The 26,402-nt window shown below is 37.6% G+C and overlaps 1 protein-coding gene across 7 annotated transcripts in view; it reads right to left on the bottom strand.

Moving 5' to 3' along the window:
* VPS13B (vacuolar protein sorting 13 homolog B) overlaps positions 1-26,402 on the bottom strand; it is an 839,649-nt gene that overhangs the window by 569,176 nt on the left and 244,071 nt on the right. For all 7 annotated transcript variants that reach the window (XM_064384451.1, XM_012455820.2, XM_021675751.2 and 4 more), the window contains exons 18-19: positions 6,568-6,702; positions 5,657-5,830 (exon numbers count right to left, since the gene is read on the bottom strand). In XM_064384451.1, coding sequence (XP_064240521.1) covers positions 5,657-5,830; positions 6,568-6,702 — 309 coding nt within the window. The remainder of the gene's footprint in view (positions 1-5,656; positions 5,831-6,567; positions 6,703-26,402) is intronic.

Genomic DNA, 26,402 nt, shown 5'->3' with positions numbered 1-26,402 from the left:
AAATACAAAAATTAGCCAGGCGTGGTGGTGTACCTCTGTAATCCCAGCAACTCCAGAGGCTGAGGCATGAGAATCATTTGAACCTGAAAAGTGGAGGTTGCAGTAAGCTGAGATTGTGCCACTGCACTCCAACCTGGTGACAGAGCAAGGCTCTGTCTCAGAAAAAAAAAAAAAGAAGAAGAAGATAAGGAAAGGAAAATACTTAAAACTCATTTTTATTTTTATTTATTTATTTTTGAGACAGGGTTGCATTCTGTCACCCAGGCTGCAGTGCAGTGCACGATTGTGGCTCACTGCAACCTCTGACTCCCAGGCTCAAGTGATCCTTCCACTTCAGCCTTCCCAAAGTGCTGGGATTGCAGGGATGAACCACTGAACCTGGAAGAACCTGCTTTTAAATGTTTTACATATATCAGTTATAGTCACCAAATGCTTCTACCTATGAAGGAACCAGTGAAGCATCTATTTCTCTATTTGGCTTGTTATATCTATACAAACGTAAGAAATGTGTCATTAAATGTGTCATTCTGTAACCATAAATACAGAATGTGTGCTAACACATTGTATTCTAATAAAAGAGCCTTCAACTCCTTTGCTGTTTATCAGAGATAGTCAAGTGCAGAATGCAATCAAGTAGGGAAGAAGGAAAAGTACAAAGGGAATTGTTGGGCTTCAAAGACAAAGCAATGCTGTAAGATCATGACAGTGTGGTTCTTTTGACAGTGCTTAATATAAAGTAAAAAAGGAGATCCTTTAAGTTAGAAATTTTTAAGACTGGGCAATGCAGTGTTTGGCAAGGTGGATTCTAAGGTTAAAAGAGAAAATGGTAAACAACCCAGCATGGTGGGAAAATGTTATAGTTAGAAGTCCCAGGCAGGGCGCGGTGGCTTACGCCTGTAATCCCAGCACTTTGGGAGGCCAAGGCGGGTGGATCACGAGGTCAAGAGATCGAGAGCATCCTGGTCAACATGGTGAAACCCCGTCTCTACTAAAAATACAAAAAATTAGGTGGGCATGGTGGTGCGTGCCTGTAATCCCAGCTACTCGGGAGGCTGAGGCAGGAGAATTGCCTGAACCCAGGAGGCGGAGGTTGCGGTGAGCCGGGATCACGCCATTGTACTCCAGCCTGGGTAACAAGAGCGAAACTCCGTCTCAAAAAAAAAAAAAAAAAAGAAGTCCCAAGTTCTAGTTCAAAGTCTGACTTGCTAGGCACTTGGGCAAGTCACCAAACTTCTAGGCATCTATTTCCCCCTCTGTAAGACACAAATATTATTTTCTGTTCCTAAAACAGTTTTGATTTGTAAGCAAATAATTTACACAAATGTGACTTTTTAATCATAAAGTACTGTTTTGATAATGAGTTTTACTAATATCATTAATATTTCTTTCAGTCATAATTCCTAATCCCCATTAATAAAGCTGTCCATTCCCTCACATTCTCAAATCACAGTCAAAAGACTGCCTAAGTAAGTGTCTCTCAAAACTCACTTCCTGATTGACTTTTACATAACATCCACGACATTTACTGGTCCCCAGGTTAACCATCCATACTCCTCAATTTTAAAGTATATGCACAATGGCAGCTGTCTTCCACACGTCATGCTGTGACCCTAAAAAGCCAGTTAGCATGATCATCATTCAAATTCTACAAGCCCATGGGAAAAGTTCATTAACAACCTCACCTGGGCATGTATCTGCTTGTGTGGGTTCTTTTTGTTTGTTTGTTTTGAGACAGAGTCTCACTCTGTCACCAGGCTGGAGTACTGTGGCATGATCTCGGCTCACTGCAATCTCTGCCTCCCTGGTACAATCGATTCTTCTGCCTCAGCCTCCCGAGTAGCTGGGAATACAGGCATGTGTCACCATGCCTAGCTAATTTTTGTATTTTTAGTAGAGACGGGGTTTCACCATATTGGCCAGGGTGGTCTTGATCTCCTGACCTTGTGATCCGCCTGCCTCGGCCTCCCAAAGTACTGGGAATTCAGGAATAAGCCACGGCGCCTGGCCCATCTGTTTGTGAAAACACAAACAGAGACTACTCCTGCTTCCCTTTAACTGTTCACCTAAAAGATTTAACCACCTAACATCTTTTTATTTCCTTAAGCCTCCAGAAAGACTCCTGTCTCTTTTCCGTTAGATGCTTCAACTTCAAAAACCAAAGAAAAGTAGATGTAATCATCAATGTTTGCTCATTCAGTAAGTATGTATTGCTAACTTATGTGCCAGGTATTGGTCTAGACACCGAAATACAGCAGTGACAAAAAAGAGACAAAACGTCCTGCCCAAATGAAGCATAAAATTCTAATAACAGGGGAAACAATCAACAATATAAATCAGTAATATATACAGTACGGTAGATTCTGAAAAGTACTAAGGAAAACTAAAGAAGTGCAGAAAAATAAGAAGTGTCAATATGTGTGTAGGAGACAGAGAAATTTAGATACAGTGGTCAGGAAAGTACTTGCTGAAAGGGTAATATTTCAGGAAAGTACTTGCTGAAAGGGTAATATTTCAGTCAAGTCTTGAAGGATTGTTAATGAATTATTAATTTTTTCATTTAAGATTTATTTATGATTTGTCTATAACATCAGTCATACTCACATATATACATAGACATCCAATTTAAATCTTGTTACAACAACCTAAGATTAATCCAAATTATTTTAAAAATGGCAAAAAAAATAGTACTTATGACCTCTATAAACCATATCATATATACCTAGGCCATGAATATGGGTGACAGTTCTAAGGTGGATGAAAAATTTTAATTTAAAAATACCCTAAATAAACTATGGAAATGTAGTTTTAGTTAAAATATATTACATTTTAGATTTAAAACATACTCAAAGGAATATTTTCAAAGGACTAAATACATGATCACACTAAAATTTTACACACAAATCCATAAACCTACTGCTACACATAACACTAATGTTGCAGATTAGGTGAATTTCCTTAACAGCAAGAAAAAATTAAATCTTTATAAATATTACAGGTGTCATAGATAATTTTTCTTATACCAGTTTACTTTTAGAGCCATATAAAAAGTTAAAACCACAAATAAAATTTTGTGACGCTAGAAACGCATTTAAATTAAAAGACAATATAAATATTGTTAACAGATCAGATTATTTAAATAAGTTTGACTTATTAATTTATTTTAATTGCATATATGGTAAAACAAATATTAGGAGGTCCTGTCCAACTCAAGAATAAGTGGCAAATTCAAATAAGATTAATCTCTTCTTAGGTATCAAAATTGTAACTGAATGTTATCGTCATTTTATTTTTATTTATTTACTTTATTTTATTTTATTTCTTTTTTTATTATTATACTTTAAGTTCTGGGGCAGATGTACAGAACATGCAGGTTTGTTATATAAGTACATGTGCCATGGTGGTTTGCTGCATCCACCACCCCATCATCTACATTAGGTATTTCTCCTAATGCTATCCGTCCCTTATCCCCCCCACCCTCTGCTATCTCTCCCCTAGCCTCCCATCCCTCAACAGGCCCCAGTGTATGATGTTCCTCTCCCTGTGTCTATGTGTTCTCATTGTTCAGCTTTCACTTATGAGTGAGAACATGAGGTGTTTGGTTTTCTGTTCTTGTGTCAGTTTGCTGAGAATGATGGTTTCCAGCTTCATCCATGTCCCTACAAAGGGCATGAACTCATCCTTTTTTATGGCTGCATAGTATTCCATGGTATATATGTGTCACATTTTCTTTATCCAGTCTACCACTGATGGGCATTTGGGTTGGTTCCAAGTCTTTGCTATTGTGAACAGTACTGCAATAAACACACATGTGCATGTGCCTTTATAATAGAATGATTTATAATCCTTTGAGTATATACCCAGTAATGGGATTGCTGGATCAAATGGTATTTCTGGTTCTAGATCCTTGAGGAATTTTCACACTGTCTTCCACAATGGTTGAACTAGTTTACATTCCTACCAACAGTGTAAAAGTGTTCCTATCTCTCCACATCCTCTCCAGCATCTGTTGTCTCCTGATTTTTTAATGATCACCAATTTAACTGGGGTAAGATGTTATCTCAATGTGGTTTTGATTTGCATTTCTCTAATGAGTCTGATCATTTTAATATCATCTTGTTTATTATTTGAAAACAAAAATTACTATATGGATAATTCTATGAAGAAGTTTACTAAACAACGTATTTAAGAAACATAATTAAATAGGCATTAACAAAGCCATGATATTTAACCACCAATCCCTTCTTTCTATAAAAGTGTTAGACAAACCACATAGGTCAAATCTGGCCCACTTCCTGCTTTTATAAACAAAGTTTTATTGAAACACAGTCACATCCATTAATTTAAGTCTTTTCTGTAGCTACTTTTGCGCTATAACAGCAGAAATAAATAGTTGAGATAGAGACTGTATGGGCCATAAGCCCTAAAATATTAGCTGTCAGGCCTTTTAATAAAGTTTTTAACAATCTTTGCTTTATAAGATTGGCAAAATCTTTTCTCCATAGGGACAACCCTAGTTTTGATCCTGAAGTCATCTCCAATCATTCGTTCTTTATGGCTCCATACCCATTCTTATCAGGCTGAAATCTTTTTTGAGGTGTGCTATCCTTAGAAGCATGCTAAAAGAGACCATCCTCAGACTCACCTTTCAAACACAAATTTCCAGTTTCCAATGTGGATGCCATTCAGCTGCAAATATTACTGCAATATACTCATCTTTCAAATGTTTTGTGTCCCTGTACACATTCACTTGTGCACTGATTTATTCAATATTCACCTCTACATAGTCTCTGCTCAGTTAATTACAAATCTTTTCATAGTTTCTACTTGAACATACTAGTGCTGAATATACTTTCTATAAACTACAGTATTGTTGGATAATGTTAATGAATCTCTACTCTTAAAGCAGCTATTTGAAACTACTCACTGGCCGATTACTTCTAGAGAGAATATGTGGACCACCTATCTTTTAAAACAAATGTCTGTATTACTATCGTATTGATAGTCTCATTGACTGAACACCCTGACTTTGCTAATCTACATACTGGCTAAGTGAATTCATGGCTGATACTGATCTCCACCTATCACATTTTTTACTTTTCTCAGTCTTCATTGATTCTTCTGATACCTCCTCTCAATATGAGAGGTATAGTTTTGCTATTACACTGTTGAATAAAATGAAACAGATTCTATTCAAAGTGCTACCAGAAAAAAATTAAACTCTAAGAAATGAGGTAATGACCTCTGAGATTTTTTTCTCAGTTCTACCATCAAATCTTTTCATTCCTAAAAAATTACAGAAGGTAAAAACATAATTTACACATGACAAACTGTGGGTTACAAAGTGCTACTACCCCAAGAAAATATGCATTATAATGATATACTATATTTTAAAACTTAGTTGTTCCTTATACATATGAATCTGAAGTTAACCACTATATATAACACTAAATTGTCATATAAATAAAATTATTATTATTTATAAACACATTTCAATAAATAAAAGTGATACAAATATTTTTCCTTTGACTTTTGAAAAAGCACAACTGCTGAGAGTATGCCCATTGACAAAAATTGCTTTTTTAAAGAAGCCCAATTTTAAAAGCCTTTCTAGAAAAAAAAATGCAAAATAAAGGAATAATAGTAGGTTTGCTCTTACTGGAATTGTGGCAGTAGTCAATGTATTGTGGAACTTGGATTGTGAAGGCCATCAAATCTGGAGCTAAGAGGGACTCCGGCTTTCTACTCTCTTTGAGCCACTTGGTGCTATGAAGGTCTTTAGTGTCAGAAGGACCCTGAAGCAAGGGAATCAACTTCTCTTTTCCACTATCAACTGAAAAGAAATATTTATAAAACAACAATAAAAACAGAACATGAGTAGCTTCAGAATGTTTGATTTTAAAATATACTAACAATAATATAACATTTCAATTTTATTTGATAATTTTAGCTATACATTTAATTATACTGAGTCAGATGAAATGTAAACCATTTTTAACTCTTAAGTTTTCATATTTGCTAATGAATACAGAACATGTCCAGAAAGGTTTATAAAACAAAACAACTAAATACAGTATCTTCTAAAAATTAAATGAAATCTGTACCTTTATAAACTTACCTTAAAATTAGTTTACACTGAAAAAAATCACAAATAGTTTTTTAAAAATATTATGAAATAAAATATTGGTAGGAAGGTAAAGTCATTTACAACCAAAATTTAAAAACAATTGGGTCTCCTATTTAATTACATTATAATAACAACTTTTTAATTTCATCTTAAGTGACATATATATACCTCCTATTCCCCCAAAAAGTATAATAAGCATTACTTTAATTTTTTTCCCTCATAACCATTCATAAAACTAAGTATTTTTCCCTAAATAAAAATTAATTTGTTAATGTCAAGAAGTATCATCTTGGCACAATTAGAAAAATTTTTAAGTAAAAATTTAAAACGTCTGATTCATAGGAACAATGAGTAAATTCTTGTTTCAGTAACGCTCCTTGTAAAATGCAAGGCCAATTCTCCTATACAGGCAATAAAGTTTTACACGGTCCAGCTGCACATACCTGGGGCTTTGGCACAAATTTTTATTGATCCCATGGTCCCAGAGGCACATTTGACCAATGATGTGCTGCAGTACTTCAATTCAACATTCTGGATTGAGCCCTCAAGAGTTGGCAGGGGATTCTTAGATTTCACACCTAATAAAAGAAAACTGCAAATGTACTAGCCGATTGAATTTAAATAATTTTTATACTCCTTCACCAGGGCATTTAAACTTAATTATACTTTAACTATCTACCTCAGATGTTCTTACAGTATTTGTGTCAGGTTTCATAGTTTAGTGTTTCGGAGGTGAAAGAATGCAAATTTAAAATAAATGGGCTGAACTCTCATAACTATACTTACTCAATTCTTGATTAGTCAAACTCAAGAAATAAAAGGAAATGCACAAATCCTTTTTAAGAAAATGAGACAATTTTAAAATTTATATTTGGCTTAAAAAAACAGATTAAGATTTTTATTTTTGAAACAAATTTAACTTATAAGTTAAGTTCTGAAGACTTTTTTTTGACACAGAGTCTCTGTCACCCAGGCTGGAGTGCAGTGGCGTGATCTCAGCTCACTGCAACCTCTGCCTCCCAGGTTTAAGTAATTCTCCTGCCTTAGCCTCCTTAGCAGCTGGAATTGCAGGCATGTTCCACCAGCCTGGCTAATTTTTATATTTTCAGTAGAGATGGGGTTTTCCCATGTTGGCCAGGCTGGTCTTGAACTCCTGACCTCAGGTGACCCGCCTGCCTCAGCCTTCCAAAGTGCTGGGATTACAGGTATGCACCACCAAGCCAGGCCTAGGTGGAGACATTTAAACATAAAACTACCTGAGGAAACTTTTTCTCCCAGTATCTTGGTCAGATGAAATGAGGAGACAGAAATAAAATACAGGTTGAAATCCTTTATCCAAAATACCTGGGACCAGAAGTGTCTTGAATTTTGGATTTTGTTGAATTTTGGAATTTATATTATATACTCACCAGTGGAGCATCCCTGCTGTGAAAATCAAAAATCCAAAATGCAGCCAGGCGTGGTGGCTCATACTTGCAATCCCAGCACTTTGGGAGGCTGAGGAGGGCAGATCACAAGGTCAAGAGGTTGAGACCATCCTGGCCAACATGGTGAAACCTCGTCTCTACTAAAAAATACAAAAATTAGCTGGGCGTGGTGGTGCACACCTGTAGTCCCAGCTACTTGGGAGGCTGAGGCAGAAGAATTGCTTGAACCTGGGAGGCAGAGGTTACAGCGAGCCAAGATTGCACCACTGCACTCCAGCCTGGCGCCTGGCGACAGAGCGAGACTCTGTCTCAAAAAAAAAAAAAAAAAAATCCAAAATGCTCCAATGAACATTTCCTTTGAGAGTCATGTTGGTTCTCAAAAAGTTTCAGATGTTAGAACATCTCAGATTTTGAATTTTCAGACTAGGGTCACTCAATCTGTAACTCAAAATAGCTCCTGTGTTAAAATACTTAAAGTGCTTATAAATAAAATTTACATGCTCTGTGTAAATAAAAAGGAAGCAAATGAATGTTTATCAGTTAACCAAGAAGTAGGTATTAACATCTTTATTATGTACTACTTGCTAAAGGATATAAAAGCACAGAAGGTACTAATTTCTATAAATAAATGGCTAGAAAAATGTAATCAAAAGAGAGAACCTCATTTTGATCCTTAAGGATAGCTGAGAATTATACAGGCAAAGAAACCTTAGGAATATTATACTGACAGTATGGACAACCGCCACTACAATGATCATGATGGTGATGATGATGATGATGATGATGATGATAATTAACTGTAATCAATTAACATTTACTGAGGACTTAAGTATGTATTATGTTCATTATCACATTCAGTCCTTACAACAGGCCTATATTATAGCTATTATTATTATCTTCATTTTACAGATGAGGATACAATAGATTAGAGAAGGTAACTAATTTTTGCCCAGAGGAAAACAGTTAATATGTGAAAGACCTAGGGTGTTTAGCATAATCTGATCTGATCACAGACTTTATCACTCATTTCACCAATTATTCATAAAAACCTACCAACATAATTTCGTTTCTTTTCCCCTTTCCACATTTTGGTTAAATATATTTCATCCTTTGCTTTTGATGCTCAATTATGTTTGAATAATTAAGAATATCATACACTTTCTACGATAGTTGTATTAAATATTATTCTAAAACCTTTGACTTCACACCTTAAGGTATTCAAGGAGACTCATAATATTGCAAAGAAATTACGATTCAGTCATCCTGAGCTATGGCCAGGATTCTGCTATTTAACAAGCACATTAAAGGATTTACAAATGGTTAGATGATGTTATCCTGAGAAATATCTTGTCCCATATCAACCCTTGTGATACGGTTTAGCTTTGTGTCCCACCCAAACCCAGGTTGAATTATAAACCCAAGGTGTGAAAGGAGGAACCTGGTGGGAAATGACTGGCTTATGGGGGCAGTTTCCCCCATGCTGTTCTCATAATAGTGAGGGACTTCTCACAAACTCTGATGGTTTTTAAAGCATGGCACATCCTCACTCACTGGCAATTCACTCTCTTGCCACCATGTGAAGAAGAGACTTGCTTCCCCTTTGCCTTCTGCCATAATTGTAAATTTCCTGAGCCCTCTCCAGCCATGTGGAACTGTGAGTCAATCAAACATGTTTCCTTTATAAATTACCCAGTCTCAGGGAGTTCTTTACAGCAGTATGAAAACAAACTAATACTCGGAGCTATTAATTTGCCAATTTGTATTTTGTCTTTATATAATTGTATACTGATTGGTTGCTATTTTCCAATACTTGCCACCTGTATTGTGTCCATTTGAAGGTATATCCATTATCCTCTGAGAATGAGTTCTAAACCGATGGTCTATAGCACTTTAAGGAGTCCATTACACCTATTAAATGGTATCTAAAATGCTGTATATTTATGTATTTTAAGCATTTTCAACAGATTCTCAAAATTCATGTCTTAGAAAATTTTAATATCTCAGAAAATTAAATGATGCCAACAATGCTAATACAATCATTATCATCGTAGTATTAGTAGTAGCAGCAGCAGTAGTATCAGTAATAGTAATCATACTACTTAACATTCACTGAGCACTTACTAACTGCCATGCATGGTGCCTACTTTATTTATTTGGCATGCACAAAACAATCCTTAGAAGATTTTACTATTTTCATTCTACATATATTTAAAAAAGGACTGGAGACCGGATATGGTGGCTCACACCTGTAATCCCACTTTGGGAGGCCAAGGCAGGTGGATAACTGAGGTAAGGAGTTCAAAACTAGCCTGACCAGCATGGTGAAACCTTGTCTCTATTAAAAATACAAAATTAGCTGGATGTGGTGGTGCATGCCTGTGATCCCAGCTACTCAGGAGGCTGAGACAGGAGATCGCTTGAACCTGGGAGGCGGAGGTTGCAGTGAGCTCAGATCATGCCATTGCACTGCAGCCTGGGCAACAAGAGTGAAACTCCTTCTCAAAAGTAGAACTACAAACCACTGCTCAAGGAAATAAGAGAGGACACTAACATATGAAAAAACATTCCATGCTCATGGATAAGAAGAATCAATATCATGAAAATGGCCAAACTGCCCAAAGTAATTTATAGATTCAATGCTATCACCATAAAGCTACCACTGACTTTCTTCACAAAATTGAAAAAAACTACTTTAAATTTCAAATGGAACCAAAAAAGAGCCCACATAGCCAAGACAATCCTAAACAAAAAGAACAAAGCTGAAGGCATCATGCTACCCAACTTCAAACTATACTATAAGGCTACAGTAACCAAAACAGCATGGGACTGGTACCAAAACAGACATATAGACCAATGGAACAGAACAGAGCCCTCAGAAATAATACCACACATCTGCAACCATCTGATCTTTGACAAACCTGACAAAAACAAGCAATGGGAAAGGATTCCTATATAATAAATGGTGTTGGGAAAACTGGCTAGCCAACCCCTTCCTTACACCTTATACAAAAATTAGCTGAAAATGAATTCAAGACTTAAATGTAAGACCTAAAACCATAAAAATCCTAGAAGAAAACCTAGGCAATACCATCCAGGACGTAGGCATGAGCAAAGATTTCATGACTAAAACACCAAAAGCAATGGCAACAAAACCCAGAATTGACAAATAGGATCTAATTAAACTCAAGAGCTTCTGCACAGCAAAAGAAACTATCATTAGAGTGAACCGGCAACCTACAGAATGGGAAAAAATTTTGCAATCTATCCATCTGACAAGGGTGAATATCCAGAATCTACAAAAAAATTAAATTTTCAAGAAAAAAAATAAACAACTCCATCAAAAAGGTGGGTGAACAATATGAACAGACACTTCTCAAAAGAAGACATTTATGCAGCCAAGAAATGTGAAAAAAAAGCTCATCATCACTGGTCATTAGGGAAATGCAAATGAAAATCACATTAAGATACCATCTCATGGGCCGGGCGCGGTGGCTCACGCCTGTAATCCCAGCACTTTGGGAGGCCGAGGCGGGTGGATCATGAGGTCAAGAGATCGAGACCATCCTGGTCAACATGGTGAAACCCCGTCTCTAATAAAAGTACAAAAAATTAGCTGGGCATGGTGGTGCGTGCCTATAATCCCAGCTACTCAGGAGGCTGAGGCAGGAGAATTGCCTGAACCCAGGAGGCGGAGTTTGCGGTGAGCCGAGATCACACCATTGCACTCCATCCAGCCTGGGTAACAAGAGTGAAACTCCGTCTCAAAAAAAAAAAAAAAAAAAAGATATCATCTCACACCAGTTAAACTGGCAATCATTAAAAAAATCAGGAGACAACAGATGCTGGAGAGGATGTGAAGAAATAGAAACACTTTTACACTGTTGGAGTGTAAACTAGTTCAACCATTGTGGAAGACAGTGTGGCAATTCCTCAAGTATCTAGAACGAGAAATACCATTTTTCTGGGTATATAACCAAAGGATTATAAATCATACTACATAAAGACACATGCACATGTATGTTTATTGCAGCACTGTTCACAACAACCAAGACTTGGAACCAACCCAAATGCCCATCAATGATAGACTAGATAAAGAATATGTGACACATGCACACCATGGAATACTATGCAGCCATTAAAAAGGATGGGTTGATTTCCTTTGCAGGGACATGGATGAAGCTGGAAAACATCATTCTCAGCAAACTAACACAAGAACAGAAAACCAAACACCACATGTTCTCGCTCATAAATGGGAGTTAAACAATGAGAACACATGAACTCAGGGAGGGTAACATTATACCCCAGGGCCTGTCAAGGGGTGGGGAGCTGGGGGAGGGACAGCATTAGGAGAAATACCTAATGTAGATGATAGGTTGATGGGTGCAGCAAACCACCATGGCATATGTATACCTATATAACAAACCTGCACATTCTGCACATGTACACCAGAACTTAAAGTATAATAATAAAATAATAGGATTGGGGAAATTAGGAGTTTGCAAAGGCCCAAGACAGAAAGTGGCAAAGCCTGGATCTCATTTCTTTTTATTAAAAAGGATGCTGAGCTACTCTATTTAACATCTACTGTGGTTGTAGGGAGCTATAATCAGTGAATAATTTACCTTGTTCCAATCACTATGTTAGATGATGAGACAGAAATAGAACTTAATAATACCATTCCCTCTTCTAGCTCTCAATCACTAAGGGTGAAACTCTCATTCTCTACCAATTTTTCAAAAGAAATGTAGGAAATCTATATCATAGTCAACACAAAAGAGCTACTAAAAGGTTCTCTAAAGAGTTCTTCATGGTGTTCAGAATCAAAAATCTGAACTAGTTTCTGGAAATACACAAAAGCAAAAGAATATGGATAGACCAAATGACTTTCTTTAAAATTATTTTATAACACAGATTCTTTTACAGTTTCTAAAACTTAGTAATCTACTTTGAATCATAAATAATAGCTCTTTATTAATACTTCATACATGTTATATATAAGACTCTTATCATAAGTTGTCTGAAACATCTGATAAGAATCTTGGCCAGGTACAGTGGCTCATGCCTGTAATCTCAACACTTTGGGAGGCCGAGGCAAGAGAATCACTTGAGTTCAGGAGTTTGAGACCAGTCTGGCAAATGTGGTGAAACCCCATCTGTACTAAAAATACAAAAATTAGTCAAGCATGGTGGTGAGCACCTGTAATCCCATCTAATTAGGAGGCTGAAGCACAAGTATCGCCTGAACACGGGAGGCAGAGGTTACAGTGAGCCGAGATTACACCACTGCACTCCAGCCTGGGCAACAGAGCAAGATTCTGTCTCAAAGCAAAAAAAAAAAAGAAGAATCTTATATACCTATATAAAGCAACTTGATTTAGACAACTACAATCAAGAATATAGTTTGATACCTTTAATAACATTATATTTCTCAGGTATCAAATCTGTTTTAATAACTAAAACATCAATATGTCATAATTTCTCCTTAAGAAAAGTTTTTTATAAAGTAATTTGTTTTTAGTGCTAAAAGCTCAGATTTTGATAAGGAAAATATTTTTATACAAAAGTTATATTCATCTCTTGATAGACTTTGATATCAAATAAAGAAAAGTAGTTTCTTAGTTTCTTTCCACTCTACCATCAAACTGAAATTATAAAATGCCCCAAATGTGAGCAATAGAAAGGCAGAGGGAGTACTGTCTTAACATTATACAACTCAGGGCACCACTCACATTATGTTCTACAGGAATACTTCTCTCAGAAATTGTGAAAAGAAATCTACTGTTAGGAAAGCAATGTGGTGAAACAAAAAGAGCAAATAATAAATAAAATGTGGCTTCAGATAGGCATACCTTACCTTGTAATATGATGGCTTAAGGCCGTCACTATTTACTATTGTTACTTACGGAGACCAAAATAACTGTAGTTACTGTTCCAGGTACTTAACTCTGAGAATTTGGCTAAACTTTATACAGGACTTAATCCAGAAAAAGAGTACAATGTTTTTGTACACTGTATTGAAAGCTGACATGAGTCAAAAGAACAATCACAAAGATAGTGAAAAAAAACATATTTGAAAAAATGCTTTACTAAGTATTCACATATTCCTTTATGCAAATCTTGCTGTCATAGTCCACTAGAAGAAGGGAAGAGGGTATCCTTAAGTTACTGCAATTGATATATAAGTTACACTGTACCACCAATATAATAATCTAAAAATAATTACCAATTTTTATAATAAAATTAAATATAGAATAATACACTGCTATTTTCCTCCCATGTATTAGTCCATTCTTAGGCTACTATGAAGAAATACTCGTGACTAGGTAATTTATAAAGGAAAGAGGTTTAATTGACTCACAGTTCCACATGGCTAGGAAGGCTCAAGAAACTTACAATCATGGCGGAAGGGGAAGCAAACACGTCCTTCTTCACAAGGTGGCAGGAGAGAGAATTGTGGAGCAAAGGGGTAAAATCTGCTTATAACACCATCAGAATTTCTAAGAACTCACTATCACAAAAACAGCATGAGGGTAACCATCTCCATGATCCAATTACCTCCCACTGGGTCCCTCCCACAACACATCAGGATTATGGGAACTACAATTCAAGATGAGATTTGGATGGAGACACAGCCAAACCATATCATTCTACCCTGGCCTCTCCCAAATCTCATGTCCTCACACTTGCCCTTCTGAGACTCCCCCACTCGTGCCCTTCTGAGAAAACACTCATGCCTTTCTGAGATTCCCCCAAACTCTTAAGTCATTCCAGCATTAACTCAAAAGTCCAATTCCAAAGTCTCGTCTGAGACAAGGCAAGTTCCCTCTGCCCATGAGCCTGTAAAATCAATGGCAAGTTAGTAACTTCCTAGATACAATGGGAGTACAGGCACTGGGTAAATACATCCATTCCAAATACAGAAATTGGCCAAAACAAAGGGGTTACAGGTCCCATGCTAAAATCCAATAAGGCAGTCATTAAACCTTAAAGTTCCAAAATGGTCTCCTTTTACTCCATGTCTCATATCTGGATGCAAGAGGTAGGCTCCCACAGCCTTGGGCAGCTCTGTCCCTGTGGCTTGGCAGAGTACAGCTCTCCCTCTTGGCTGCTTTCACAGGGTGGTATTGAGTGTCTGCAGCTTATCTGGCCACATGGTACAAGGTGTCAGTGGATCTACAATTCTGGGGTCTGGAGGACAGTGGCCCTCTTCTTACAGCCTACATGACAGTGCCCCAGTGGGGACTCTATGTGGAGGCTCTGAGACATTTTCCCCATTGTCTTGGTGGTTAACATTCTGCTCCTCGTTACTTATGCAAACTTTTCCAGCTAGCTTGATTTTCTCCCCAGAAAATTGGTTTTTCTTTTCTATCGCATCATCGGGCTGCCCTAGCAGACGTTCCCCATGAGGGCTCTGCCCCTGTTGCAGACTTCTGACTGGACATCCAGGCATTTCCATACATCCTCTGAAATCTAAGCAGAGGTTCCCAAACCTCAATTTTTGTCTTCCGTGTAACTCTCAGGACCAATACCATGTAGAACCTCCCAAGGCTGGGGCCTTCAACCCTCTGAAGCAACATCCTGAACTCTACCTTGGCCCCTTTTACCCATGGCTAGAATGGCTGGGACAGAGTACTAAGGCTACACATGGCAGGGGGGCCCTGGACCCAGCCCACGAAACCATCTTTCCCTCCTAGATCTCCTGGCCTATGATGAGAGGGACTCTCATGAAGGTCTCTGACAAGCCCTGGAGACATTTTCCCCATTGTCTTGGTGATTAATATTGTGCTCCTCATTATGCAAAGTTTTCCAGCCAACTTGATTTTCTTCCCAGAAAACTGGTTTTTCTTTTCTGTCACATTGTCAGGCTGCAAATTTTCCAAACTTTTATGCTCTGCTTTCTCTTGAATGCTTTGCCACTTAGAAATTTCTTCTCCCAGATATCCCAAATCATCTCTCTCAAGTTCAAAGTTCCACAGATCTCTAGGGAAGGAGCGAAAAGCCACCAACCTCTGTACTAAAGCATAGCAAGAGTTACCTTTGCTCCAGTTACCAACAAGTTCCTCATCTCCAGTCAAGACCACTTCAGCCTAGACTTCATTGTCCATATCACTGTTGGCATTTTAATCAAAGTCAAGTCTCTAGGAAGTTCCAAACTTTCCCACATCTCCCTGTCTTCTGAGCCCTCCAAATCTCTAGGAAGTTCAAAACTTTCCCACATTTTCCTGTCTTCTTCTGAGTCCTCTAAACTGTTCCAACCTCTGCCTGTTACCCAGTTACAAAGTAGCTTCCATATTTTCAGGTATTCTTACAACAGCACTCCACTCTACTGATATGAATTTACTGTATTAGTCCATTCTAATGCTGTATGAAGAAATACTTGAGACTGGGTAATTTATAAAGAAAAGAGGTTTGATTGACTCACAGTTCCACATGGCTGGGAAGGCCTCAGGAAACTGACAATCATGGCGGAAGGGGAAACAAACTTCTCCTTCTTTACAATGCAGCAGGAGAAAGAAGTGCCATGCAAAGGGGGAAAGCTGTTTATAAAACTATCAGATCTCCTAAGAACTCACTGTCACAAGAACAGCATGAACCACCCTAGTGATTCAATTACCTCCCACCGTGTCTGTCCACAACTCACTATTACAAGAACAGCATGAGGGTAACCACCCCCATGATTCAATTACCTCCTACCAGCTTCCTCCCGTGACACGTGGGAATTATGGAAACTACAAATCAAGATGGGGACACAGCCAAACTGTATCACCTTCCTAGTACTTTTCTGAAAAATATCAACTCCTAACACATAATCTTAGTCCTATGGTGCATCATTAAACTTACTTCTTTTCTTTTTAAGAGACAGTCTCACCCTGCTGCCCAGGCTGGAGTACAGTAGTGCAATCATACTTCACTGTAATCTTGAGCTTCTGGACTCAAGTAATCCTCCCATCTCAGCCTCCTGAGTAGCTGGGACTATAGGCATGTACTCCCCCCACCTGTTTTTTTGTACAGACGGGTCTTACTATGTTGCCCAGGCTAACCCTAATTATTTTTCCACCAACCTTCTTGCCCGCTGTAATTCTTTAAGACTCACTGAGATCTTTCCCTCAGTGTCAACTTTCCAGTGTTCAGCAGTCAGCTTATGATCACTTCCGTAATTAGGATGTACATATTAAAAGATGAACTAATAAGAATAATCTGCATGTATCTGTGGAAGTAGAAGATTAAGGAGTCAAACCATATGATTACTTCTGTTCCCCCACTGAAGTCACCCAAAAGACTGTTAAGACATTATTTTAAGGCCCTAAACTAACAACAACAACAACAACAAAAAAGTAAAAAGACAAGAGCCAAATAGGCAGCTCTCAAACAATCAAGAGCTATCATCTAAATTTTGAAAGATGAATATCTGATGAACAAGTAGCAATGAGTAGCCTTAGTAGAACAGAGAAAAGTACCTGTGGGTAATTAAACTAAGAAGAAAACTGATCCTACAATGAGCCTCAGAAAAGTAAGAATTAAAAAGAGGCCAGGTGGCTCTGAAGGCAGGGATGCAGATGAGGCTAAAAAGATGAGGAGTGCAAAGTGCTGGGATTACAGTCGTGAGCCACCACACCCAGTCTGCTTTAGCTTTCTTGTCTGTAAAATGGGGATAATGCTAGAATGAATTGTCTAAGACTGTTGCAAAATTCAATAAGATGATATATTAAATGAGCCAGCCACAAAGTAAAGTGTTCAGTAAGTTGGCTATTGCTATTTTTAGGTGTATTGATTTACCAAATATTCTGGTGTTGACTTAAAAATTTTGAACTGCAAACTCATACAAAATATAAAATACTGTTAGCTTCTTGCCTTGAATGATCTGCATTCAATGATTCTGGAGGCAGCTATATCTACCTTGAAGTGTGGGTAACCCCCGATCTGGGCACCAAGGAAGGAGAGCTAAGCAGATCCCCGGCACAATTAGTGCCTGAAGAATATCTTAGTTTACAGTATTACTACTCAGTTATTTCTTTTATATAATCCTTTATATATAATCATATGTTAGTTTATAGTCAGAACAATTAGTGTCTGAAGAATATCTTACTACTCAGTTATTTCCATATATATATAAAATTATATCTTAGTTCATAGTCAGAGGAATGCCTGGAGCGGACACGGTACAGAGCATGAATTAAGGAATAAGCAGCTTATAGTCAGAGGAATGTTTAGAGCAGACAGTGCAGAACATGATTTAAGGGAAAAATAGTTATACTAGGACAAGAATCTATGGCCCAGGCAAAGCGTTCAGTATTGTAAAGATAGCTGCTGTATGGCAGGCTTGAGCAAGAGCCTCACCTCCTGAAAAAGGAATTGTAGTACCTTGCGTCCAGTTCTTGTGGAAGGCTGCCCTCAGAACAGCAATTCCACGAACATCTGAGAGCTTAAAACCCCTCCGGTATATCACGCCTTGGTGACTGCATAACTTGTCAGTTTTCTAGCTACTGTGCTGATTCAGAGCATCCTCCTATAGAAATCACTAGAAGCTGCCAGCAGGTGGCTGTAGACTTTGTCAGCTCTGTTGCTGCTCAAAGCATCCTCCTATAGAATTCCTTAGAAGTAGCCTGCCCTTAGATAAGAGATATTGCACACTGCACTGTCTTCACTGAGCAAGCCCACTTCCTTGCCTCAGTGACCTAATGGGAGTGGAACCCTTGCTGCACACGGCCCACCTCCTTGCCTGGGTGACCTAATGGGGGTGGACCCTTTGTTTATTGCATACGTAATTGTTTATTGCACACCCTATCACTGTTCTTTTTTTTTTTTCTTTGAAAGAAAGAAAGAAAGAAAAAGAATAAAGAAGAGGAGGAAAAAGGAAGAGAAAGAGAGAGAGAGAATGGGAGTATTGCTTTCTTGCCCAGGCTAGAATGCAGTTTAGTAATGGGTATTGAAAACCTCTTTTATACCAATAATTATACTTGATGTAAACAGGAAGGAATACGGGAAGAAAATAACAAACAAGCAGCCAACCAATATTTCATTTAAACCTATGAAATGCTATGCGATTACTGAGGAGTGATTTACTTCCAATTATGTAGTCACTTTTGGAATAGGTGTGAGGTGGTAATGTGTGTTTTGTGTATTTGAAGTGGAGAGTTCTATAAATGTTTATTAAGTTTACTTGTTCCAGGTCTGAGTTCAAGTCCTGGATGTCCTTGTTAATTTTCTGTCTGGTTGATCTATAAAATCATTAGCTCTTCTTGTTACATTGATCCTTTTGCCATTATATAATGTCCTTCTTTGCCTCTTTTGCTCTTTGTTGCTTTAAAGTCTACTTTATCAGAGGCGAGAATTGCATCTCCTGCTTTTTGTTTATTTGTTTATTTTTACTCTCTGATTGATTGATAAATCTTCCTCCTTCCCTTGTTTTGAGTCTTTGTGTATCCTTGCATGTGAGATGGGTCTGGATGCAGCATACCAATGGGTTTTGGCTTTTTATCCAATTAGAATATATATAACTTTAATACTGGCATTTGATGCTAGCTGGCTGTTTTGCCCATTAGTTACTGTAAATTTTTCGTTGTGTTGATGTTCTTTTCTTTTTGATATATTTTTGGAAAGGCTGATATTGGTTGTTCCTTTATATGTATAGTGCTTCTTTCAGAAGCTCTTGTAAAGCAGGCCTGGTGGTGGTGAAGTCTCTAAGTACTTGTTTGTTTGCAAAAGATTTAATTTTTCCTTCGCTCATAGAGCTTAGTTTGGCTGGACAGGAAATTCTGGGTTGAAAGTTCTTTTCTTTAAGGATGTTAAATATTGGTCCCCACTCTTTTCTGGCTTGTAGGGTTTCTGCTGAGAGATCTGCTGTAAGTCTGATAGGTTTCCCTTTATGGGTAACCTGACCTTTCTCTCTGGCTGCCCTTAGTATTTTCTCCTTCATTTCAACCCTAATAAATCTGGCAATTATGTGCCTTGGGGTTGGTCTTCTTGAAGAATATCTTTGTGGTGTTCTCTGTATTACCTGGAGTTGAATATTACCCTGCCTTGCCAGGTTGGGAAAGTTTTCCTGAATGATATCCTGAAGAGTATTTTCCAAATTGGATTCTTTCTCTTAATCACATTCAGGTACACCTATCAAACGTAAATTAGGTCTTTTCACATAGTCCCATATTTCCTGGAGACTTTGCTCATTCCTTTTCATCATTTTTTCTCCAATCTTGTCTTCTCGTTTCATTTCACTGAGCTGGTTCTCAACTTCTGATATCCTTTCTTCTACTTGATCAATTCGACTGTTTAAACTTGTGCATGCTTCACGAAGTTCTCGTGTTGTGTTTTTCAGCTCCATCAATTCACTTCTATTCCTCTCTAAATTGTCCATTCTAGTTAACATTTCGTCAAACCTTTTTTCAAGGTTCTTAGTTTCTTTGCATTGGGTTAGAACAAGTTCTTTTAATTCACAGAAGTTTCTTATCACCCACGTTTTGAAACCTGCTTCTGTTATTGGAACACACTCGTAATCTATGAAGCCTTGTTCCGTTACTGATGAGGAATTGCGATCCCCTGTAGAGGGAGAGGCATTCTGATTTTGAGTATTCTCTGCCTTTTTACGCTGATTTCTTCCCTTCATTATATATTTATCCGTCTGTTGTCTTTGTAATTACCGACTTTCTAACTAGGTCTCTGAGCAGACGTCCAACTTGTTGATTCCCAGCGCCGAAATCTGAGCAATCCACTGCGCCGGCCAAAAAGCGGTGTTAAGATTGATGGTGCTTTTCTGCCCGGGAATCTCTGGACTCTGCACCAAAAACTGGTGTGCTAAGGCACCAGCAAAACCGCCACGCCGGCCACAAGAGTCGCCCTGGCGACACGTGGGGCTCCTCTGCTGGGAATCTCCTGGTCCGTGAGCAACAAATATTCATCTGAAAGTGTGGCATCCTCTCGTTCTCTGCGCTTTCACTGGGAACTACGAGCCCAAGCTGCTAGTGATCAGCCATCTTGGATCTCTCTCCCACTGTTCTTAAGATGATCTCACTATACTGCCCCCTACCCTATACCCAATAAATACAGATGCTTCTAGATGTTTGGGGCCTCTCCGGTCTCCACTTGTAAGTGGCATGGCCCCCCGAGCCCAGCTGAGCTTTGTCAAAAAAAAAAAAAAAAGATGAGGGTTAACTAAAGTTTTATTTAGTGACCACAGATCATTTTCCTTAATACATTTAGGATCCTCTCCCTTAAGCCATGCAGCTCAGTAACTACCTGACACTCAACTGGCAGAAGACGAAAGGGTTTACTTTGGAGAGGTTAAACCAGAAGGACTCTGGACTAAGGAATATGAGATACAACCATATGCTAAAAGGGGGAATTATCTTAGAATCTATATGGCGTACGTGTACTGGATAATGAGATCTCCCTTCATTCACTAAGTACCAAGCTTAGAAACCTCAAGAAGGAAATGGACAGCTTTCTCTCTGTGCAAATGAGCAAGCTCAAGAGAAAGGAACAAAGACACTGATAACTGATTATCCTTAAACCAAAAATGAGTTGTGTTCAATTCCCCTACAATCAACAAGTTTCAACCTCACACAGAGGTTTCAGTTAGTTATTTTGTACGTCATTCTCCAGTATGAAGAATCATTAAATATTAGATGGAAATCACAAATGTGACAGGCAGATATTATTTTAAAACATAAAGAAAAATGGAATAAACAGACAAAGCCAGGAGCAGAAGAAAACTTCAAATAATAACAATAAAGATTTCTATCCTCAAAGAGAGTCCAGAAGATACTGCAATAAGAAGTGAACATTTATTCACAATTCTCAAAGAACAGAAACGAGCACTAAGAAATTAAAAATGTGATGCTAATTCTCTTTAAATTAATCAATAGATTGGAATATAAAGTTGAGAAAATCTCCCATAAATTCAAACGAAAAAATCCAGGGATTGAAAATGGAAGAAAAATGAATATAAAATGAAAAGATGAACACATGCAATCCAATATCTAAAAACCAAAAGGTCTTGAAAGAACTATTAAAAGAAAATGGGGGAAATAATCAAAAATACAATTCAAGAATCTTTTTCAAACTGCAGAACAGGAGTTCCAAATTAAAAGTGCCTACTATGTACCCAGTATAACAAATGAAAAAAACACACCATAAACTCACACCACCTGAACATTAGGGCTAAAGAGACACTTCTAAAAGCTTCTGACATAAGACAGACAGACAAAAACAAAAACAGGTGACAAACAAAGGTTAAACAATTAGAATGGCATCAAACTTCTCAAGAGAAATGCCAAAAGAAAGAAGACAATAATGTGATGTCAGATTTCTGTAGGAAAATCTATATACAGCCCAATCAATTACATGTAAAGATAAAATAAAGATTCATTCAGACATGCCAGATCCAAAAAAAAGTTCACTTTCTATACTAGGAAGATAACTAGAGGATAGTGCTCCACCAAAAAAAGAAAGTAAATTAAGAAAGAGTAACATACGTGGTCTAATACACAGGGGATCCAACAAGAGAAAAGGACATCCCAGGTTAATGATAAAAGGAAATTTTAAGACATCTCTCTAGTAGGCCTAGGGAACAAACAGAAAAACAAGAGGAACGAGCATTAAAAATAATAACAACTCCAAAAATTAAAAGTAATTATCTCATGCAACTGAAGACATTGAGAGAAGACATGTTTATGAGAGAGTTTTGGGGAATTATAAGAACATAGGACATTAATCAAGCAATTAAAAGAATTTAACTAAAAAATTACAATTAACTCCAAGAATACAAGTTTTATAAGAAAAATGAATGTAATGGTAACATATTGTAACTCATATATATATGTTTATAATATGTTCATACTGAGTATAAATTTAAGCAAAAATTGTGATATAATTATATACAAAGATTTAGGAAAAAAGAATGAGAGAGAGGAAAAAATGAGAGACAGATTTAGGAAAAAAGAATGAGAGGCTGTGAGCATTGGTCCTAAAAGCTAAATCATCTATGACAGGCAGAATAATGCCCCCCACCACAAAGATGTGAAAATCCTCAACCTCAGGACCTGTGAACATGTCATTTATAAGGCAAAGGAAAATTAAGATTCTGAATCAGCTGACCTTGAAATAGGGCGATGATCCCAGATTATTCAGGTGAACCCAATGTAATCAGAAGAATCCTTAAAAGTAGGAGGAGGAGGCAAAAAAGAAGACCAGAGAAAGAGATGTGATGACAGAAGCACAGTCATGGAAATGTAACATTGCTGGCTTTAGAGATAGGAGAAGTGGATTAAAGACTTAAACATAAGACCTAACACCATAAAAACCCTAGAAGAAAACCTAGGCAAAATCATTTAGGACATAGGCGTAGGCAAGGACTTCATGACCTAAACACCAAAAGCATTGGCAACAAAAGCCAAAATAGACAAATGGGACCTAATCAAACTCCACAGCTTCTGCATGGCAAAAGAAACAGTCATTAGAGTGAACTGGCAACCAACAGAATGGGAAAAAATTTTTGTAGCTTACCTATCTGACAAAGGGCTGATATCCAGAATTTACAACGAACTAAAACAGATTTACAAGAAAAAAACAAACAAGCCCATTCAAAAATGGGCGAAGGATATGAACAGATACTTTACAAAAGAAGGCATACATGAGGCCAACAAGCATATGAAAAAATGCTCATCATCACTGGTCATTAGAGAAATGCGAATCAAAACTACATTGAGATACCATCTCACGCCAGTTAGAACGGCGATCATTAAAAAATCTGGAGACAACAGATGCTGGAGAGGATGTGGAGAAATAGGAACACTTTTACACTGTTGGTGGGAGTGTAAATTAGTTCAACCATTGTGGAAGACAGTGTGGCGATTCCTCAAGGATCTAGAAATAGAAATTCCATTTGACCCAGCAATCCCATTATTGGGTATATATCCAAAGGATTATAAATCGTTCTACTATAAGGACACATGCACACGAATGTTCATTGCAGCACAGTTTACAATAGCAAAGACCTGGAACCAACCAAAATGCCCATCGATGATAGACTGGACAGGGAAAATGTGGCACATATACACCATGAAATATTATGCAGTCATCAAAAACGATGAGTTCACGTCCTTTGTAGGGACATGGATGAACCTGGAAACCATCATTCTCAGCAAACTGACACAAGAACACAAAATCAAACACCGCATGTTCTCACTCATAGATGGGTGTTGAACAATGAGAACACATGGACACAAGGAGGGGAGCACTACACACTGGGGTCTGTTGGGGGGAAACAGGGGAGGGACAGCAGGGGGTGGGGGGTTGGGGAGAGATAGCATGGGGAGAAATGCTACATATAGGTGGAGGGGAGGAAGGCAGCAAATTACACTGCCACGTATGCACCTATGCAACAATCTTGCATGTTCTTCACATGTACCCCAAAACCTAAAATGCAATAAAAAAAAACACATGGCATAGATATGAAAATAAAAACCTGAGAAAAAAACAAGACAACTGCTTCTCATATCAGTTAATTTCATAACACATAGGGGAAGAAAATACATGAAACCAAGTTCATAGTAATAACCAATGGTACAAATATCTAAAGAAGGATCAATATGTAAAAGTCATACAAACCACTGCTCAAGAAATAAGAGAGGGGACAATCAGATGGAAAAACATTCCATGCTCAAGGTTAGGAAAAATCAATACCGTGAAAATGGCCATACTGCCCAAAGTAATTTATAAATTCAATGCTATCAACCATCAAGCTACCAGTGACTTTCTTCACAGAACAGGAAAAAAACACCTGAAACTTCATATGGAACCAAAAAAAGAGCCTGCATATCCAAGATAATCCTAAGCAAAAAAAGCTTGAGGCATCACGCTACCTGACTTCAAACTATACTACAAGACTACAGTAACCAAAACAGCATGGAACGGGTACCAAAATACAGATATAGACCAATGGAACAGAACAGAGGCCTCAGAAGTAATGCCACACATCTACAACCATCTGCTCTTTGACAAATCTGACAAAAACAAGCAATGGAAAAAGGATTCCCTGTTTAGTAAATGGTGCTGGGAAAACTGGTTAGCAGTGTGCAGAAAGCAGAAACCGGACTCCTTCCTGACACCTTACACTAAAATTAACTCCAGATGGATTAAAAACTTGTATATAAGACCTAACACCATAAAAACCCTACAAGAAAACCTAGGCAATACCATTTAGGACACAGGCATAGGCAAGGACTTCATGACTAAAACACCAAAAGCAATGGCAACAAAAGCCAAAATAGACAAATGGGATCTAATTAAACTTAAGAGCTTTGGCACAGCAAAAGAAACTATCATTAGAGTGAACCAGCAACCAACAGAATAGGAAAAAAATTTTGCAATCCACCCATCTGACAAATAGCTAATATCCAGAATCTACAAAGAACTTAAACAAATATACAAGAAAAAAACAAACAACCCCATCAAAAAGTGGGCAAAGGATATGAACAGACACTTTTCAAAAGAAGACATTTATGCAATCAACAAACATGAAAAAGCTCATCATCACTGGTGATAAGAGAAATGCAAATCAAACCCACATTGAGATACCACCTCACGCCAGTTAGAATGGTGATCATTTAAAAATCTGGAGATAACAGATGCTGGAGAGGATACAGAGAAACAGGAATGCTTTCACACTGTCGGAGGGGGTGTAAATTAGTTCAATCATTGTCAAAGACAGTTTGGTAATTCCTCAGGGATCTAGAACCAGAAATACCATTTGACCTTGCAATCCCATTACTGGATATATACCCAAAGGATTATAAATCGTTCTATTACAAAGACACATGCACATGTATGTTCACTGTGACACTGCTTTCAATAGCAAAGATTTGGAACCAACCCAAAAGCCCATCAACGATAGACTGGATAAAGAAAATGTGGCTCATATACAGCATGGAATATTATGCAGCCATAAAAAAGGATGAGTTCATGTCCTTTGAAGGGCCATGGATGAAGTTGGAAACCATCATTGTCAGCAAACTGACACAAGAACAGAAAATCAAACACCACATGTTCTCGCTCATAAGTGGGTGTACATGGACACAGAGAGAGGAATATCACATACTGGGGCCTGTTGGGGGGTGTGGGGCTAAGGGAGGGATAGCAGGGGGTGGAAGGATTGGGGAGGGATAACTTTAAGAGAAATATCTAATGTAAATGACAGGGGGATAGATGCAGCAAACCATCAGGGCATGTGTACACCCATGTAACAATCCTGCATGATCTGCACATGTACCCCAGAACTTAAAAGTATAATTTTAAAAATAAAATAATGAATTCAAAAAACAGAAACAAAACAAGAAAGCAATCAGGATTCTGAAGAAAAGAACCGATTATCCAAGAACTAAAGTAATATCAGAGAGCAATGAAATAATCATTATAAATTAGGTAGCTCATGATTAAAAAAAAAAAAAAAGTCATATTAAACCCCATATTCTGACAGCCCAAGAGGGAAAGAAAGAGAAACCTATCACTCTTGGGCACTAAGTTTAAAAAAAAAAAAGAAAGAATAAACTATGCCAGCATTAGGGCAAAAATAAAATGAGGTCATTTAAAAATACTACACAGAAAACATGGGGTCTATTTTTAAATACCTTGTTATAAATACAGTAAAAGAAATGTGGTAAAGATTTTTAAAAATATTTTAAGCATGGTTAAAGAAGCTAAATGACTAGCTGAAAGAAATAAAAGAAGTCATAATAAAGACAAAACCGTATTTTAAAGAAACATCATGTGTGTGTGTACACATGCACATGCATGCATGTCTATGTTTGGAGGGAACTGGTAAACAGCACACTGGAATAAAAATAAATATATTACTC

Source organism: Aotus nancymaae, unplaced genomic scaffold, assembly GCF_030222135.1.
Source record: "Aotus nancymaae isolate 86718 unplaced genomic scaffold, 86718_ANA_hifiasm-v0.15.2.pri h1tg000036l, whole genome shotgun sequence".
Lineage (NCBI taxonomy): Eukaryota > Metazoa > Chordata > Mammalia > Primates > Aotidae > Aotus > Aotus nancymaae.
This window is presented reverse-complemented; position numbering and strand designations above follow the sequence as displayed.